Source organism: Dendrobates tinctorius, unplaced genomic scaffold (assembly GCF_039654945.1).
Source record: "Dendrobates tinctorius isolate UK_male_01 unplaced genomic scaffold, ASM3965494v1 ptg000045l, whole genome shotgun sequence".
Classification (NCBI taxonomy): Eukaryota; Metazoa; Chordata; class Amphibia; order Anura; family Dendrobatidae; genus Dendrobates; species Dendrobates tinctorius.
This window is the reverse complement of record NW_027361713.1, coordinates 10,814,621-10,833,287: the sequence shown is the minus strand read 5'-3', so window position 1 is coordinate 10,833,287 and position 18,667 is coordinate 10,814,621. Positions and strand designations below refer to the sequence as shown.

Genomic DNA, 18,667 nt, shown 5'->3' with positions numbered 1-18,667 from the left:
GCCTCGCCCACTGCCACACCTCTTCATGCAGCTCCGCCTACGTTTGCATGCATCCTGCGTACCCTATCTTTAACATTGGGTACGCAGGCCATGCGGATGTATATTGACGCATCCGCATGCGTCGTTTTGATGCTGCGCCGAGCGCAACAAGTGGCATTTTGTTGCGGTCGGCAGACGAGTCAAAACAACGCATGCGGATGCGTCAACATACATCCGCATGGGTACCAAATGTTAAAGATAGGGTACGCAGGATGCATGCAGACATAGGCGGAGCTGCATGAAAAGGAGTGGCAGTGGGCGGGGCTTAACAGAGGAGAGAAGGAGGAAGTAGGCTGCCATCCGCCTCCCTGCCGAACGCTAGTGTGAAACTAGCCTTACTCAGCCATGACAGAAGAGGGCTGGTTTAGCTACTGAAATTAGCCAAAGGTGTTATTCAAGCTGTGTCTTGAGTGGAATCCATTTTTCTTTCTCCACAGGTACATGAAAATTGACCCATAGGGTGTTCTAAAACACATCTTTAGCGGGGTCGAAGTATGCCACGCCGTGAAATGCTGTGATGTGGTTTTGTGATGTGGTTGAAAGTACGAGCTTCATTTGCAAAAGTCATGCAGGAGAAAAAATAAAGAAAAAGCACATTGCAATACAGCAGAAATGTGTTTGTGTGGTTAGGCTGTGTGCCACACTATCACCCTGAAACTGCTAGGTGTAAGCTTTAGTCAATTCCAAATGCCAAAACCAGTGCACAAATTGTGTTATCAAATCCTAGTGAAGTGATATTATTCCCCCCATTCTCACCAGCACATATTTTCAGTGAATTTTAGTTCACACCAAAAGCTACATGTCAAATTGTGGTTACCTTCAATTTGGAGTCTGATATCAAGCAATACTGAAAGAAAGCACTTCTACGAATAAAACACATACGGCTCAGTAAAAACAGAACCTACAAAAGATAAATCCAACTTACCTTGAGCACAAAGATCCAAAGTCTCAAGCTCTGTCTTAATCATTTCTTCACTTGATTTAATTTTTCCTTGAGACGTGGCCAATAGAAAGTCAATTTTACTTATTTTGGGTTTTTCGCTTTGAAATTCCCCAAAATCATCATTACTTCGAAGCTCTGCAGCAACAGTAGGGTCGGACATACTTATGGTGTCGATACTATGTCCCAGCGAAGAAATATTGAGGCCACGTACTGGATCACTGTTTGCCTTATCACATCCCCTGGAGCTTACATCTGGCAAGCTTTCTTCTGAAGCCTTTATGAGGTCATTAGAAAAGGTAGTTACCTTTGATATCGTTGTCAAAGTGAGATTTTCAATACTTCCAAAGGAGGTTTCCTTTTTTGCAAACAATGCTGTAGAAGCGCCTGCACCATGATCAGGGCTGAAAAAAAAGTCAGGCTGTTTTGAGGCTGCATATGCGTTGTCCTTCTCTGACCAGTCAGAAATTGTCACACTGCTTAGTAGAGAGCAATTGTTTTCATTCGAGCCTTTAAAATCATCTACATACAAAATGACAAAGAAGAACCAATATGTAGGAAACTGCTAACATATAAAACACTAATAAATAGGGTAGAAGTCACAACCTACAAAGTAAAAATATTTTTGTACCTTATGTATGTTTCTTACAACACTTGGCATGTAGGTAGGACTACACTAATTTCACAAAGGCTGAGTCCACATTGCGTTAGGGGAGTACATTTAACGCATCCGTTACACAGCGACATTAACGTCATGTAACGGATGCGCTAACACACCCGTAAATGGCCATAAGGTAGCGCATCGCCAACGCATGTTATAATCGGCATACGTTAGCGATGTGCCGTCATTCTGTGACGGACCCTCGGACGCGGTCTGCAGCGTTTGAGGGTCAGTCACTGCTAGCACAGATGAAGCATCTGCGCTAGCGGGATCACATAACGCGATCGCGGCAGGGAGTAGCGTTAAAGCAGTCCGTCAACGCTATGCATTGAACGGACTGTATTAATGCTATGTGAACCTGGCCAAAGGAAACGTAGCTTCCAGACAGATTACAAGAATGAATTTCAGATAAAATGCTAATAAGTCATTGGCGTCATTTTGAACTCTATATGTAAACATGACAAGTTACAACATTATCTTTCCGCTTTCATTAGGGTGAGTGCACACGCTGCGAATTCACCTGTGGATTTTTCCACACGGATTTGCAGGTAAAACCACAGGTAAAGTGACCTGCGGTTTACCTGTGGGTTTGCCAGTGGTTTTCCCCTGCGGTTTGACACCTGGACAATGGAACAGGTGTCAAACCGCTGCGGAATCTGCAGAAAGAATTGACATGCTGCGGATTTAAAACCGCAACAAATCTGCGCTGAAAAATCCGCAGCATGTGCACTGCATATTAGAAATCTCCTTGGCTAACATTGTAATGTAAAATTGTCTGCGGAACTGCTGCGGATCCGCAAGACCAAATCCGCTTCGGATCTGCAGCAGAATCTGCAGCGTGTGCACATACCCTAAGTCATCAAGACTAGTTCACCGCCTGCGCAAAGAATATTCCACCGACTTCCATGTTTGACAAGTCACTGTACAGAAACGGATGTGGGGATACCATTTTACATGGTATCTGGGTGTATTACATTATATACAGTACAGTACTGTGCAAAAGATTTATGCAGATAAGGAACAAGTGATGCAACGTGAATATTTTCAAAAATTGAAGTGTCAATAGTTAATTTTTATCGGTTAACCCCTTAATGACAGAGCCAATTTTTACAATTCGGACCACTATCACTTTATGAGGTTATAGCTCTGGTACGCTTCAACGGATACTGCTGATTCGGAGGTTGTTTTTTCGTGACATATTGTACTTCATGTTAGTGGTAAAATTTCTTTGATAGGACTTGTGTTTACTTATGAAAAATGGAAATATGGAGAAAATTTTTAACATTTTGCAATTTTCAAACTTTTAATTTTTCATGCCCTTAAATCAGAGAGATACACACATGGTCAAAATTGTTGGTACCCCTCATTTAATGACAAACCCACAATGGTCACAGAAATAACTTGAATCTCACAAAAGCAATAAATTAAAAATCTATGAAAATTAACAAATGAAAATCAGACACTGCTTTTCAACTATGCTTCCACAGAATGTAAAAAAAATAAAACTCATGAAATATTTCTGGACAAAAATGATGGTTCTCTTAACTTAATATTTTGTTGCACAACCTTTTGAGTCAATCACTGCAATCAAACAATTCCTGTAACTGCCAATGAGACTTCTACACCTCTCGACAGGTATTTTGGCCCACTCCTCAAGAGCAAACTGCTCCAGTTGCCTCGTGTTTGAAGGTTGCCTTTTCCAGACAGCATGTTGCAGCTCTTTCCAAAGATGCTCAATAGGATTTAGGTCAGGGCTTATAGAAGGCCACTTCAGAATAGTCTAATGTTTTCATCTTAGCCATTCTTGGGTGTTTTTAAGCTGTGTGTTTTGGGTCATTATCCTGTTGCAAGACCCATGACCTGCGACTGAGACCAAGCTAACTGACAGTGCAGCACATTTCTCTCTAGAATCCCTTGATAGTCTTGAGATTTCACTGTACCCTGCACAGATTCTAGACACCCTGTGCTAGATGCAGCAAAGCAGCCCCAGAACATGACAGCGCCTCCTCCATGTTTCACAGTAGGGATAGTGTTCTTTTTTTGATATGCTTCATTTTTCCATCTGTGAACATAGAGCAGATGTGCCTTGCCATAAAGTTGCATTTTTGTCTCGTCTATCCATAGGACATTCTCACAGAAGCTTTGTGGCTTGTCAACATGTAGTTTGGCAAATTCCAGTCAGGCTTTTTTATGATTTTTTTTCAACAATGGTGCCCCCTCCTTGTTCGTCTCCCATGAAGTCCACTTTGGCTCATACAACGACGAATGGTGCAATCTGACATTGATGTTCCTTGAGCTTGAAGTACATCTTTAATCTGTTTAGAAGTTTTTCTGGGCTCTTTTGTTACCATTCGTATTATCCGTCTCTTTGATTTGTCATCATTTTTACATCCTGCAGCCACGTCCAGGGAGGTTGGCTACAGTCCCATGGATCTTAAATTTCTGAATAATATGTGCAACTGTAGTCACAGGAACATCAAGCTGCTTGGAGATGGTCTTATAACTATTACCTTTAACATGTTTGTCTATAATTTTCTTTCTAATCTCCTGAGACAACTCTTTCCTTCGCTTCCTCTCGTCCATGTTGAGTGTGATACTCAATGTGCTGTTTGGTGACATGGTGTGTATCTGTAGCCCTATATACAGGCCCACTCACTGATTGTGTAGCCCAAGATTGTAGACACCTGTGATGCTAATTAGTGGACACACCTTGATTTAACATGTCCCTGTTGTCACATTATTTTCAGGGGTACCATCATTTCTGTCCAGGCCTAATTCAGGAGTTTTATTTTTTATTTTAAATCCGTGGAAGCATGGTTGAAAACCAATGTCTGACTTTCATTTGTTTATTTTCATAGATTTGTAATTTATTATTTATTATTTCCCACATGTCTACTTTACATCAGTACAATTTTGGAAACTTTTTTTTTGGTTAGGAAGTTATAGGGTTAAAAGTTTTTCATTTTCATTTTTGCAACAAAATTTACAAAACCTTTTTTTTTTTTTTTTAGGGACCACATCACATTTGAAGTCACTTTGAGGGGCCTATATGACAGAAAATACCAAAAGTGACACTATTCTTAAAAACTGCACCCCTCAAGGTGCTCAAAATCACATTCAAGAAGTTGGTTAACCATTTACGTGCTCACAGGAACTGAAGCAATGTGGAAGGAAAAAAATGAACATTTAATCACAAACTGTTTAGTTCAGAACCAATTTTTTTTATTTTCACAAGTGTAAAAAGAGAAAATGAACCACAAAATTTGTTGTGCAATTTCTCCTGAATACGCTGATACAGAATAGAAGGAGCACCGTTTGACTTTTTCAACGCAGAATCAGCTGAAATAGAGATTGGACGCCAAGTCGCATTTGGAGAGCCCCCTGATGTATCTCAAAAGTGGAAACCCCCAATTCTAACTCCAACCCTAACCCCAACATACCCCTAACGCTAATCCCAACACACACCTAACCCTCACTTTAGCCTCAAACCTCACCATAATGGGAAAATGGAAATAAATACATTTTTTGTATTTTATTATTTTTACCTAACTAAGGCGGCAAAAAATAATATCACAGTGTCTATAAGGGTGTGTGCACACGTTGCGGATTCTGCTGCGGAATTTTCCGCGCGGATTTGTCTAAATCCGCAGGTAAATCCATCTGCGGATTTTCTGCGGATTAGCCTATGGTTTTCCCCTGCGGTTTGACACCTGTCATGGAGCAGGTGTCAAACCGCCGTGGAATCCGCACAAAGAAGTGACATGCTGCGGATTTAAAGCAGCGGAAAATTCCACACCGTGGGCATTGCGTTTTTCATTTTGCATTGCTTTAAATGGTACTGTACACCGCAGTAGAAACTGCTGCGGATCCGCAGGGCCAATTCCGCAGCAGAATCAGCAACGTGTACACACACCCTTACAGTGACCAAAATTAAGCAATAAGAAAAATCTCCTATTGTTAACAGCCGGGTGCCAGGTGGCAGATCTCGGCAGGCGAACTGCACATGCACCAGCCATTTTCTCCCAGAAAAAGACACCGGCCACTACGGGGACTTCGGGGGGGACATGCACTGACACCAGAGGTACCGGGGGGTGATCGGGGGACCCCATTTCTCTTTCCTCTGATATGCGATCACATTAGAGGAGAGAGAAATTAAATGGAAAATATGACTTGTTTTTCTTGCAGTTATACCGTTAATAACGGCAAATCGCAAGACCGGAATTGGTAAAAACCAACCCGAATCATGTTCTCTGGGGTAGCCAAGACCCCAGACAAAAAGCGGTGCTGTGGTTAAGTAACCTTACCTTAAAAGGCGTATCAGTGGTTGTTAAGGGGTTAACAAAATGCAAAGTGATAAATGCAAAGGCAGATGCTTATCCATCATGCAATATCAGGGATGCATCTGATTTCCTCCGAATATATCCTTCAGCAGGACAACAAGTCCAAATATAGTTAACGTCATTAAGAATTATGTGCTATTGTGCTAATCGATTGTCTTTGGCGTGCTTGAAAAATAATATTCCACAGCCGCAAAACATGCAGGGATTTCCTAACAAACAGGCAATCCACACGAACAGCCAAGAGACATGCAGCCGCAGGGACGCAAACATATTTTTCGAGTAAGCACATTGAAGATATTCTTAGGACACAAGCACACTCCGATAACACCTTATCTTAGCACATTCGCTCATCACTACTGTTAACCCCTTCACCACCCTGTAATGTTCTGTTTTTGTTCCCCTTCTTCTCAGAGTCAGAACTTTATTTTTTTTTTAATTTTTCTGTCAATATGGCCACGTGAGGGCTGTTTTTTGCAGGAGAAGTTGTACTTTTAAGTTAAACCATTGATTTTTCTATATAGCGTTCTGGAAAAAGGGAAAAAATTAATCCAAGTGCAGTTCCGCCATTTATTTTTTTTTTTATATACCATGTTCACTACATGCTAAAACTGACATGCCATTATGATTCTCCAGGTCATTACGAGTTCACAGATACAAAACATGTATAAGTCCATTTTTATTAAAGTGGTAAAAAAAAAAGATAAAAAAAAACACATTTGCTTATGTTTTGTGAGATCCGCAGCATCCCCATTTTTGGTGATGTGGGGTTGGGTGAGGTCTTATTTTTGCATCCCGAACTGAAGATTTAAGGCCCCGTCACACACAGCGATCTCGCCGATTTTGTGACGCCACAGCGATCTCGCCAGCGATCTCGCTGTGTGTGACATGGATCAGCGACCAGCCCCCCTGCCGGGTATCGCTAATCGCGCTCCATCGTCCTGGGCCGTTTTTTGATCGCTGGTTTCCCGCTGACCAGCGCGCATCGCTACATGTGGCAGCGAGAGACCAGCGATCAGCGACGCTGGACGCTGGTTTCCAATGTAAATAGCGGGTATCTAAGAGCCACGCGGCTCTTGGCTACCCACTGTTTACCTTGGAAACCAGCGTGCACGCTGGTTTCCAGGGTAAGGCCTGTTTCACACATCCGTTCTTCAGCTCAGTCGAAATCCGCAAAAATGGCGGAAAACGGATCCGTAGGCGGATAGAAAGAAACGGGTGGCACCGGACCGTTGTGTTGACGGATCCGTGTAAGGTAGAATTTTAAAGGGACCCGGGGGGGGGGGGGAGAGAGAAAGAGCGCAAATGTGGATCCGGCCAGCAAAAAAACGTTTCAGTGTCCATCCAGTCATGTCAAAATTTTGGCGGCTCCGTGACAAAACGGATCATACTGATGACCATCCGTCAAAATCCGCCGATAATGCAAGTCAATGGGAAGAAAAACGAATCCGCCAAGAAAAATGGCGGATCCGTTTTTTTTGCAAGACGCCGGATTTTGACTGATGGTGACAGACGGATGTGTGAAAGAAGCTCTGCATTCCCAGTGTGAACACTGCCACATGCGGATTATTTTTCTGCACTGGTGTACCACATGGCCAATCCCTGACTGTAGGCTGGCTATTTAATTTGGCATTATTGCACCTGTGCAGCTGCCATTTTACTTGGATCTGCTGCACCCTGGTGAGTGCAGATGTATTTAGGCCTGTCTGGTTTTATCTTGATTTTTTTGGAGGATTTTTTCCTCTTTCTGAGGTTTTCATGTTAGAGTAGGACTGGCAAGTGTAAGGAACTTTGACGCAGTTTGCCAGCTTCCATATTACGGCCATAATATAAAAAAATACCTTACATATATTGATACTGTATGTTTTTGTGCACTGTATATTTTTTCAGGGTGCAGTTGGGCCCAAATGGTTCTGCTTACTGTGGCCTCTGTTCACACGGGATGCATTCTAGTTAGCACTGGGCAGCCCCCCTATATGGTGTTACAAAGAGGCTGTGAACCAGAAGCCCTGCATTCCCTGTGTGAACTCTGCCACATGCGGATTATTTTTCTGCACTGGTGTACCACATGGCCAATCCCTGATTGTAGGCTGGCTATTTCATTTGGTATTATTGCACCCGTGCAATTGCCATTTTACTTGGGTCCGCTGCACCCTGGTGAGTGCAGATGTATTTAGGCCTGTCTGGTTTTATCTGGATGTGTCAAAGAGGCCTAAACAGCGGGTATCTAAGAGCTGCGCGACTCTTAGATACCCGCTGTTTACATTGGAAACCAGCTTGCTCGCTGGTCCTGATCGCTGGAGGGTCTGTCTATGTGACAGCTCACTAGCGATCAGCCTAACGATGTCCCAGCGATCCCATCCATGTCGGATCGTTGGTGGGATCGCTATGTGTAACGGGGCCTTTAGGGTAGATACAATCTTTCATGCAAATATTATTCTGCTTTATTGCAATGTTGTGGCGGCCAAAGAAAATTTAATTCTGGCCTTTTGATTTTTTTTTTTTTTTTTTTACTCGTCGAGTCGTTTACCGATTGGATTAATTTACTTTATATTTTGATACATCAGGCGTTTCTGAAAGCAGCGACACCAAATGTTTATTTTTTAAATTGTTTTATTTTGAACGGGGCAAAAGGGGGGTGATTTGAACTTTTTTTTAATGTATATTTTTGAAAACTTTTTTTTTTTACTGCCTTCAATATTCCCCTTAGGAAACTTGAAGCTGCAACCCCTTATTAACCCACGAGCCACCGCTAAAGGCAATGGGAATAGAGAGGCTGAGTGCCAGATAAGGCGCATCTTATAGATGCGCCTTTTCTGGGGTGGCTGGGGGCAATAACTATGGTCCCTTCCTTGGCTATTAATATCTGTCCTCAGTCACTGGCTTAACCTCTCAAGCGGAGAAAATTGCACGGGAGCCTACGCAATTTTTTTCCGCGATTATAGCCTTAAATTTAACCCCTAGAGTTCCAAATTTTTCCTAACACAAACTAATACATTTATTAAACACTGACATATATAAATCATTTTGAAATGACATGGTTTGCTATATGTAAAGCTGGATTCACACTAGCATTTTTTTAGCGCTGCGCTTCGTGCGCGTCCATGCGCATGCATCCTGCGCCCCTATCTTTAACATGGGGGTGCATGGTCTAGCGTATGCACGCTTTCGCATGCGTTTTTGTGTGCATGCTTTTTTTGTAGTGTGCGCCTAGGCGCGCCGGACGCAAGATGTTGCATTTTTTTTGGTCCGTCCTGTCTCAAAAAAACGCATACGCACAAAAAAAAAAATCACATTATAGTCTATGGGAACTGCGTTTAAAATTGCATGCGTTTTAAGAGTTAACATTGTTAGAAACTGGTTAAAACGCATGAGCCTAAAAAAAGCAAACGCATGATGCGTTTTTTGTATGCGATTCTATTGCGCACGAAGCGCAGCGCTAAAAAACGCTAGTGTGAAACTAGCCTAAACCATGTGTCATATCATGTCGGGTTCTGTAATGATTTTACAGAAGCCGGCAATTGATTTAGCGGCTATTATGCCATGTAGAACTCTAAGTTATAAATATATATTCTATGTGTATATATCCATTCTATATATATTCTATGTGTATATATCCATTCTTTCTATTCTTTATTAAACATTGTCAGTGTGATTTTACTATATCGCGCACTGAATTGTCGGCTTTTCTAAGGGACACTGGTGCGTATTTCTCGCAAGTCACACGTATGGTCCGTGTGTAATCCGTTTTTTTCACGCACTAATTGACTTGCATTGGCGAGTCTCGGGCGTAATATGGTGCAAATCGCAGCATGCTGCGATTTCCTACGCACTTATAATACGGGCGAGAGAAATTGTAAAAAAAAAAAAAAAAAAATCGGATGATGGGAGCTGCCCTATAGTTTAACATTGGGACGATTGCTATGCGATTTTTTCTCACATAGCACTCGTCCGTATTTCTCGCTAGTGTGACTCCGGCCTAAGTGTATGGAGAGAGGCCACGCCCACTGGCCGGCTATATGTAGGAGGCAAATACTCAGAGCAAAATGCATGCACTGGGGGGATTCATAAGTCTGCAGTCACACAGAGTGTGGCCTTTTCTTAACAATCCTTTCAAGGCTGTGGTTATCCCGATTGCTTGTGCCCCTTTTTCTACACTTTCCTTCCACTCAACTTTCCATTAATATGCTTGGATACAGCACTCTGTGAACAGCAAGTGTCTTTAGCAATGACCTTTTGTGGCTTACCCTACTTGTGGAGTGTGTCAGTGACTGCCTTCTGGACATCTATCAAGTCAGCAGTCTTCCCCATGATTGTGGAGCTTACTGAAACAGAGTTAGGGACCTTTTTAAATGCTTAGGAAGCCTCTGTGGGTGCTGTTTGTTATTCTAATTTACTGAGATAATGGCTTTTGGGTTTTTATTGGCTGTAAGCCATAATCATCAACGTTAACAGAAATAAACACTTGAAATAGATCACTCTGTTTGTAATGACTATATATATGAGTTTCACTTTTTGCATTGAAGAACTGAAATAAATTAACTTTTTGATGATATTCTAATTTTTTAAGAAGCACTTGTAGATGACAAGTTAGGAAAAAAATTGGTCCTACTCTCCTGGATGAGAATGGGACGGATTGTTTATACACTTGTGTGACCTCGCCTTACAAGTTATCCTTCTACGAGAAAGACAGCACTAGGGGTATGTGCCGACAATCCAGACGTGGTAGCGCTTTGGATGCAGTGGATGTACACTGCATCCTAAGCACTGCCGTCTATTGAACACAGGTGAATCCTCAGTGCTCACTGAACCGTGCAGATTCACCACATCCAATACACTATATGGGTGAAATTTCCCTTGTAAGAGACTTGCATCTCCACAGGAGAATTTCACATGCTGCGGTCCGGATCGCGACATATCTTTCTCTGCAAGTGAGCCTCGAACGTCTCTGAACGCATTGTGGGCATGGGATTCCTACGCGTCCTATGTAACATCTGGACGTTGCGGGTTGGATGCTGCACAAGCATGCAGTGTCCAACCCACTGCATTTACGGATTGTCTGAACATACCCTAGCAAGTGGATACTGGCGTTACAGAATGCAGTTCTCCTGTTCTCAAAATAGCAGTTGATGGCTAAATATAATAATATACCCCTCTATCAACATACTTCAATTAAAGGGAACCTGTCAAGTGTCCAAACACTATTAACCAGCAGATATACAGTTAATCTGCAAGTTAACACCACCTGGTCCTTTGATTGACAGCTGTGAGTGGTGCCAGTAGCTGCTCTGTGTATGCTGCTATGACTGGGAGTCAGTGGCTCCTGTGAGTTCATTTTCTCCCTGTAGCTGTATTTTTTGTAAGGCAGCCAGGCAACATTGTAATACTATAAAGCCATGTTCACACTTGCACTTTGTTAATGCAATTTTCAGAAATCTCATACACGAGTGCATTTTATACAGTGTGACTAATGCCTGATCTAAAGAAATATTGTGCACATGGGCGGTACAGTGGCTCAGTGGTTAGCACCAAGGACAACATCTGCAAGGAGTTTGTATGTTCTTCCCGTGTTTGCGTGGGTTTCCTCCCACATTCCAAAGACATACTGATAGGGAATTTAGATTGTGAGCCCCATCGGGACAGTGTCAATAATGTCTGTAAGGCACTGTGGAATTAATGGCGCTATATAAATGAGTAAAATAAAAAATAAACACCTTGTTTTTTTGTCCTCAGTATTTTGTGCCAAACCTTGGTTTTTGCAGAATGCAGCATGTCACCATTGAAAGCAATGGGTGATGCTGAAAACACTGATATCAGTTTTTGCTGCATTTTTGGTGCCAAAACCCGATGAAGTAAAATCAGATATTTTTTTTAATGCAATAAACTTTATCAGAAAGCACAAAAAAAATGTACCATCACAAAAACGCAGCAAAAAACGCACCAAAAACTAAGCATAAGCTGCTTATTTGAAACAAGTTTCTTACTGCCAAGAAAGCAGGTTTTGTCTGTGGGAAAAAAAATTATCAAAAATGCAACGTGTGAATACAGCCTAAATCTACAGAATAATCTGCACCAAAACCCCAAGTAAGGCTATGTACCCACGTTGCAGAAATGCACTCCCGCCGGGGGGAAAACGCATGCGACTTCGTATGCATTTTCCCGCGGAAAACAAGCGTTTTTCGCTTGCGCATTCCAAGCAATTAGCATTGCTTGGAATGTGATAGGTAGGATGTTAAAATAATAAAAAAAATTAAAAATAGTGTTATTCTCACCTTCCGACGGCCCCCGATCTGCTCTGCGGCGCTCCCAGCATCTTCCGGTCCCAGTAATGCTTTGCACGAAGGACCTGAGATGACGTCACGCTCGCGAGACCGCGACGTCAACAGCTGTCATTCGCGCAAAGCATTACTGGGACTAGAAGATGCCGGGAGCGTGGTGAGAGGCGGGAAGGACTTCGGGGGCCGCCGGAGGGTGAGTATATCCCAATTTTTTATTTTTATTCTATTTTTTACAGGATTATGGTACCCAGGGCCTGGAGGACGGTCTCCTCTCCTCCAGGCCCTGGGTACCATCTGCACATGATCCGCTTACTTTCCGCATGGTGGGCATAGCCACATGCGGAAAGTAAGCGGATCAATGCATTCCCTATGGGTGCGGAATGGCTGCGATTCCGCAAAAAGAATGAGCATGCTGCCGATTTTACCGCGATGCGATTCCACAGCGGTAAAATCAGCAGCATTAGCACAGCAATGCGGAATCCCATAGGATTGTATGGGATGCGTTTCCTTAGCATTTTTGCAGCGTTTTCGCAGTGGAAAATCACCGCTAAAGAACAAAAAAACGCAGCGTGTGAATGCAGCCTAAAAAGCGCAGCAAAAGCAGTTTTTTTTTGTCGCTGCAATTTTCCTGTCAAAAGATGCACAAACTAAGGTACACATGTCCTTACAGCAATGATCATAGTACACTGGGTGCAGAATTATTAGGCAAATGAGTATTTTGATCACATCATCCTTTTTATACATGTTGTCCTACTCCAAGCTGTATAGGCTTGAAAGCCAACTGCCAATTATGTAAATCAGGTGATTTGCATCTCTAATGAGGAGGGGTGTGGTCTAATGACATCAACACCCTATATAAGGTGTGCTTAATTATTAGGCAACTTACTTTCCTTTCGTAAAATGGATCCAAAGAAAGATTTGACGGACTCTGAAAAGTCAAAAATTGTGAGATGTCTTGCAGAGGGATGCAGCAGTCTTGAAATTGCCAAACTTTTGAAGAGTGATCACCGAATAATCAAGCGTTTCATGGCAAATATCCAACAGGGTCGCAAGAAGCGTGATGATTAAAAAAGGCGCAAAATAACTGCCCATGAATTGAGGAAAATCAAGCGTGAAGCTGCCAAGATGCCATTTGCCACCAGTTTTGCCATATTTCAGAGATGCAATGTTACTGGAGTATCAAAAAGCACAAGGTGTGCCATACTCAGGGACATGGCTAAGCTAAGGAAGGCTGAAAAATGACCACCTTTCAACAAGAAACATAAGCTAAAACGTCAAGCCTGGGCCAAGAAATATCTTAAGATTGATTTTTCTAAGGTTTTATGGACTGATGAAATGAGAGCGACTCTTGATTGGCCAGATGGATGGGCCCGAGGCTGGATCAGTAAAGGCAGAGAGCTCCACTCTGACTCAGACGCCAGCAAGGTGGAGGAGGGGTACTGGTATGGGCTGGTATCATCAAAGATGAACTTGTGGGACCTTTTCGGGTTGAGGATGTAGTGAAGCTCAACTCCCAGACCTACTGGCAATTTCTGGAAGACACCTTCTTCAACCAGTGGTACAGGAAGAAGTCAGTATCGTTCAAGAAAAATATGATTTTCATGCAGGACAATGCTCCATCACATGCATCCAAATACTCCACAGCGTGGCTGGCCAGTAAAGGTCTAAAAGAAGAAGAAATAATGACATGGCCCCCTTGTTCACCTGATCTGAAAACCCATAGAGAACCTGTGGTCCCTAATAAAATGTGAGATCTACAGGGAGTGAAAACATTACACCTCTCCGAACATTGTCTGGGTGGCTGCTGCACGCAATGTTGATCGAAAACAGATCAAGCAACTGACAGAATCTATGGATGGAAGGCTTTTGAGTTGCATCGTAAAGGAAGGTGGCTATAATGGTCACTGATATTTTTTTTTTGTTTGTTTTTTGAATGTCAGACATGTTTATTTCTAAATTTTGTGTTGTATTGGTTTACCTGGTGAAAATAAACAAGCGAAATGGGTATATATTTGTTTTTTAAGTTGCCTAATAATTCTGCACTGTAATAGTTACCTGAAAAAACAGATATCCTCCTCAGATAGCCAAATCTAAAAAAAACAAAAAACCACTCCAACTTCCAAAAATATTAAGCTTTGATATCTATGTCTTTTGAGTTGACGTAGAACATAGTTGTTATTCAATAATAAAAAGAATCCTCTCAAATACAACTTGCCTAATAATTCTGCACACGATGTACGCACTATCTTGGCTGACCACAAAAAGTGTTTTTATGCAGCTTACAAAGAAATGTTCAAAACAGGAACACTAAATTATAGAGACTCATGTACATTATGGATTCTTTGTGCTGCTATCAGGAGAGAAAAAAACATATGATTAGCTAGCTAATATACTGTAAGTGTTTAGCTATTTTTTGGTATATGTATTGATATTTGGAATGTGTATGACTCAAGGGTCATCACGAAGCCATGACTTTCCTCAGCTCCCCCCATACACAAAGACTGTCTTCACACATTCTGGGCAAATGAGGATTTTTCCAAAGCCATAGTATAAAATATGGCATCACTGCAACATATGAGCACAGCCTAAAAATTGCACAAGGAATTTAAAAAAAAAAACAGCAGCACACGTCAGGTAACGTAACATCTATAGCAATTTATTTAGGAGCCAAAAATAAATACACATGAAAACTAAATTCAGAAATTGATTCAGCTGAGGAAGCAAAGCTCCCCAATACAATACAGCTCGGTTATAGTGACTGAAGGGGCTGAAATTCACCCGTGTCCTCTCTTAGAAAGATTCAGGACAGCCACACATGGGTACAAAAGGCTCCCCCCTCAGACAGTGTAATACAAATACATCAATGCTCTCACTGGTTCAGAGGGAAAAGAATAAGGAGAACAGTTCTGCCCTGCTAACAGAAGAAAACACAAAACATTATTAAATCAACATAATCATACGCCCGAAATAAATACAGAAATACCAAACAGAAGGATTGCATTGCACCAGTGAAAAAGCCTTTGAAAACAAGTTATTACAGGGCAAGAAATATAAATACAGTTCCTGGAAAGTCACATTTTATCCATACATTATCCATGGGAATGCTGTAACAAAACTAAGGAAACAAAGAATGGCATACAAATGGGATGGTCAAAGCACAACACAACGTTAGAGGGGAGAACGCCCAAGCAAAACATGTGAAAGATTATGAGCAGAGCAAAAAATAAAGTTGGAAGGAAATGGAGGATCTGAAGTCTGGTGTCAGGCTGTGTGCACACGCTGCGGATTCTGCTGCGTTTCTGCAGCGTTTTTGGCCCTGCGGAAACGCAGCAGTTCCGCAGACATGGTACAGTACCATGTTAGCCTATGGCATTTCAAATCCGCTGTGCTCACGCTGCGGTTTTTTCCGTGCGGTTTTGCTGCGGTTTACAAATCGCAACATGTCAATTCTTTGGGCGGATTCCGCAGCAGTTTCACACCTTTAAAATAGTAGAGGTGTGAAACCGCAGGGCAAAACCCCAGGTCACTTTACCTGCAGTTTTACCTGCGGGTCCGCACGGAGAAACCCACAGGTGAATCCGCAGCGTGTGCACATAGCCTCAGAGCGCATGCACAGAAGGCACAGAGTTCACCACGGACATGCTGGGTATGTATCTGCAGTGAGTGGAAGAAATCTCCTAGAAGCAAAGGAAGCAACTGCCAGACAACTTCAGCACAGCTCATCTTGGATGGGACAAAGAGATCCCATCCTGTTCATTCCACATGGAGCTCAGCCACAGGACCTCTGGGTCAGAACCATCACACTAAGGTGAAGGTGTAATCGGGCAGGGTCTCACCTCTGGGACCCATACTAACTTAGCAGGACAAAGCTCCCTCACTGAAGGCAGAGCAGTACTCTCATCTATACCGCCGCCTGGAACTGCCTCTCACCGTGCTGCAAGAAGCAGACAATATGGATGTTGTGGGGTCGGATTATGCAGTGAATAGCAGCTAAATGTTAGCCAGACTCTCACAAAGAAATACTGGCTCAGTCAAGCACTTGGGATGCAATGCTTAGGGCAGTGTGAACGTTACATACAGTAGCTCACCGTACAGAAAAACTGCTGGAATGTATTCGTCTACCACCTGTCATCCAACCCATGCCAACCCCGATCACTCAAATAATCCGTATAGAGGATGGAGAAAGGGGAAGCACATAGGCCAAGCAACGTGTGCAGTGCAACTTTGTGATTTCGGGATAACCAATAACGTAAAAAATTTTTGTTTTCATGTTAAATGTGTGCATGGCCTTTAATATATATTTTTAATTCTGGGTGCTTGGGAAAGATGGAGAATTGCTAGCTCTACTGGCAAGATGTTATCTGCAACATGTGTGTTACCCAAGTAAGTCACTGGTAATGTTACAGGGGTATTCTCAGAATGCATCTTCGGGAGCGCATCTCTACTTGGCTTTGTCGTGGGCACTGCACTCCTAAGGGCTGACACTTCAGAACAGTGGCACAGTTGCACAGCTGGTGTGAACTGAGTGCTATCACAAGCTGCCAGCTTTGCCTCTGGCACATAGGAAAAGTGCAAGGGAACTGAAACTGGCCAGATCGGGCGATTCAGCCACCCGACTACAGAATACAGCCTGTTCACACTGCGCACCCTTTGGGGGCTGGTAACCTAGGCCACCAGCTGTACAGTACAAGATTACAATCCCTCTGCGCTTCAGAACAGAGAATATTTAAGGAGGGCTAAATGGTCAATGTTTTTACAAACACTGTGATCGTACCAATCTCTGTGCTTTGTGCAAACCATTTAGGGGTTAAGACCCAAATTGCTTTTGCATATGCCTAGACAGTAAAGTAAACCAAAATACAAATAACAATGCTGATGCCAGCTTGGGCTATGCCAAAATGCCGCAATAACGAGTGCCAGTGTTGGGCACACAGTAAAGGTAAAAGAATTCCCAAGCCAAAGGCAATATACAAAATATTTTACACGTGCACTATTTTTTTCATATAAACCGTTGGGTGTTGATTTGGATACGTTTAATTACACCCAAACATATTTTTCTGACACTGCCCTGTTTTCAATTTTATTACATTGTGCATATTTAAATTAAATTAAATGAAAAGAATTAGTTAATGGAGTCCTTGAGATGCTACCATCATCTTTTAGTGTCAAAGATCTAACACTGACTTAAAGGAAACCGTTCATGTCCAGAAACGCTACAGAGTTTCCGATTTGGGTTCATCTTCAAATAGGCCTTGCGACATGCCGGCTTGAAGGAAGAAGATTAAGTTGCCTCCACCATGGGGCCATTTGCTTTCAGCCATAGGGTTGGTGCTGGTAGTGGTTACAGTGACAGCGAGGGCACATTGCAAGCTCACATACTCGTACACTGCATACTCTGGGGAGAGTAGTGAGCAGTGACTATAACTGCCTCCTGCACTGGAGGATACAAAAGTCCATGTTCCTACTGTAGCTACTGCCACAGTAAGAAAGACAGGATTTACACGCAGATAAAACTAACAGCAGGTACATAGCATTGCATGGATGCAGCACAAGTTTCAGGCCATAGATCCAAAACCATGAAGCTGCAGCATGCCTGTATCTGACTTTAGATCCACTCTCCTCCCTGCTCTATAGATCGCCATCTCTCACCTCCAGAACATGAAAATCTACACTCACTGGAAATCCACTGTATCAGTAGGATACTTCCCTGGTAAGATATAAAAGCCAAGTTTCTGATCTTCACTTGAACTATTCATTATGGAAAACAATTTAACCCCTTAATCACAGCCAATACGTCTTTTTACTGACCTGAGATATAAGAGAATATCATCCCCATACAGGTGACAATCCAGCAGCTGTCGGCTGTTCACTATAGCTGACAACTTGCTGTATCACAAACGATCAATGTTGTCACCGTCCATATCTGTTTAACCCCTTTACCCCCAAGGGTGGTTTGCACGTTCATGACCGGGCCAATTTTTACAATTCTGACCACTGTCCCTTTATGTGGTAATAACTCTGGAACGTTTCCATGGATCCCGGTGATTCTGACATTGCTTTCTCATGACATATTGTATTTCATGTTAGTGGTAAAATTTCATTCAAATAACTTCCGTTTATTTGTGAAAAAAACAGAAATTTGGCGAAAATTTCGCAATTTTCCAACTTCGAATTTTGCCCTTAAATCACAGAGATACGGCACACAAAAAACTTAATAAGTAACATTTCCCATATGTTTACTTTACATCAGCACAATTTTGGAACCAAAATTATTTTTTGTTAGGAAGTTATAAGGGTTAAAAATTCACCAGCGATTTCTCATTTTTGCAACACCATTTTATTTTTACGGACCACATCACATTTGAAGCCACTTTGAGGGGTCTATATGATAGAAATTACCCAAAAGTGACAC

At 42.4% G+C, this 18,667-nt stretch overlaps 1 protein-coding gene across 4 annotated transcripts in view; it reads right to left on the bottom strand.

The window, feature by feature from the left end:
- The window catches only part of SYNRG (synergin gamma), a 324,950-nt gene that overhangs the window by 122,914 nt on the left and 183,369 nt on the right, over positions 1-18,667 (bottom strand). For all 4 annotated transcript variants that reach the window (XM_073575612.1, XM_073575614.1, XM_073575613.1 and 1 more), the window contains one exon: positions 965-1,501. In XM_073575612.1, the coding sequence (XP_073431713.1) occupies positions 965-1,501 (537 nt within the window). The remainder of the gene's footprint in view (positions 1-964; positions 1,502-18,667) is intronic.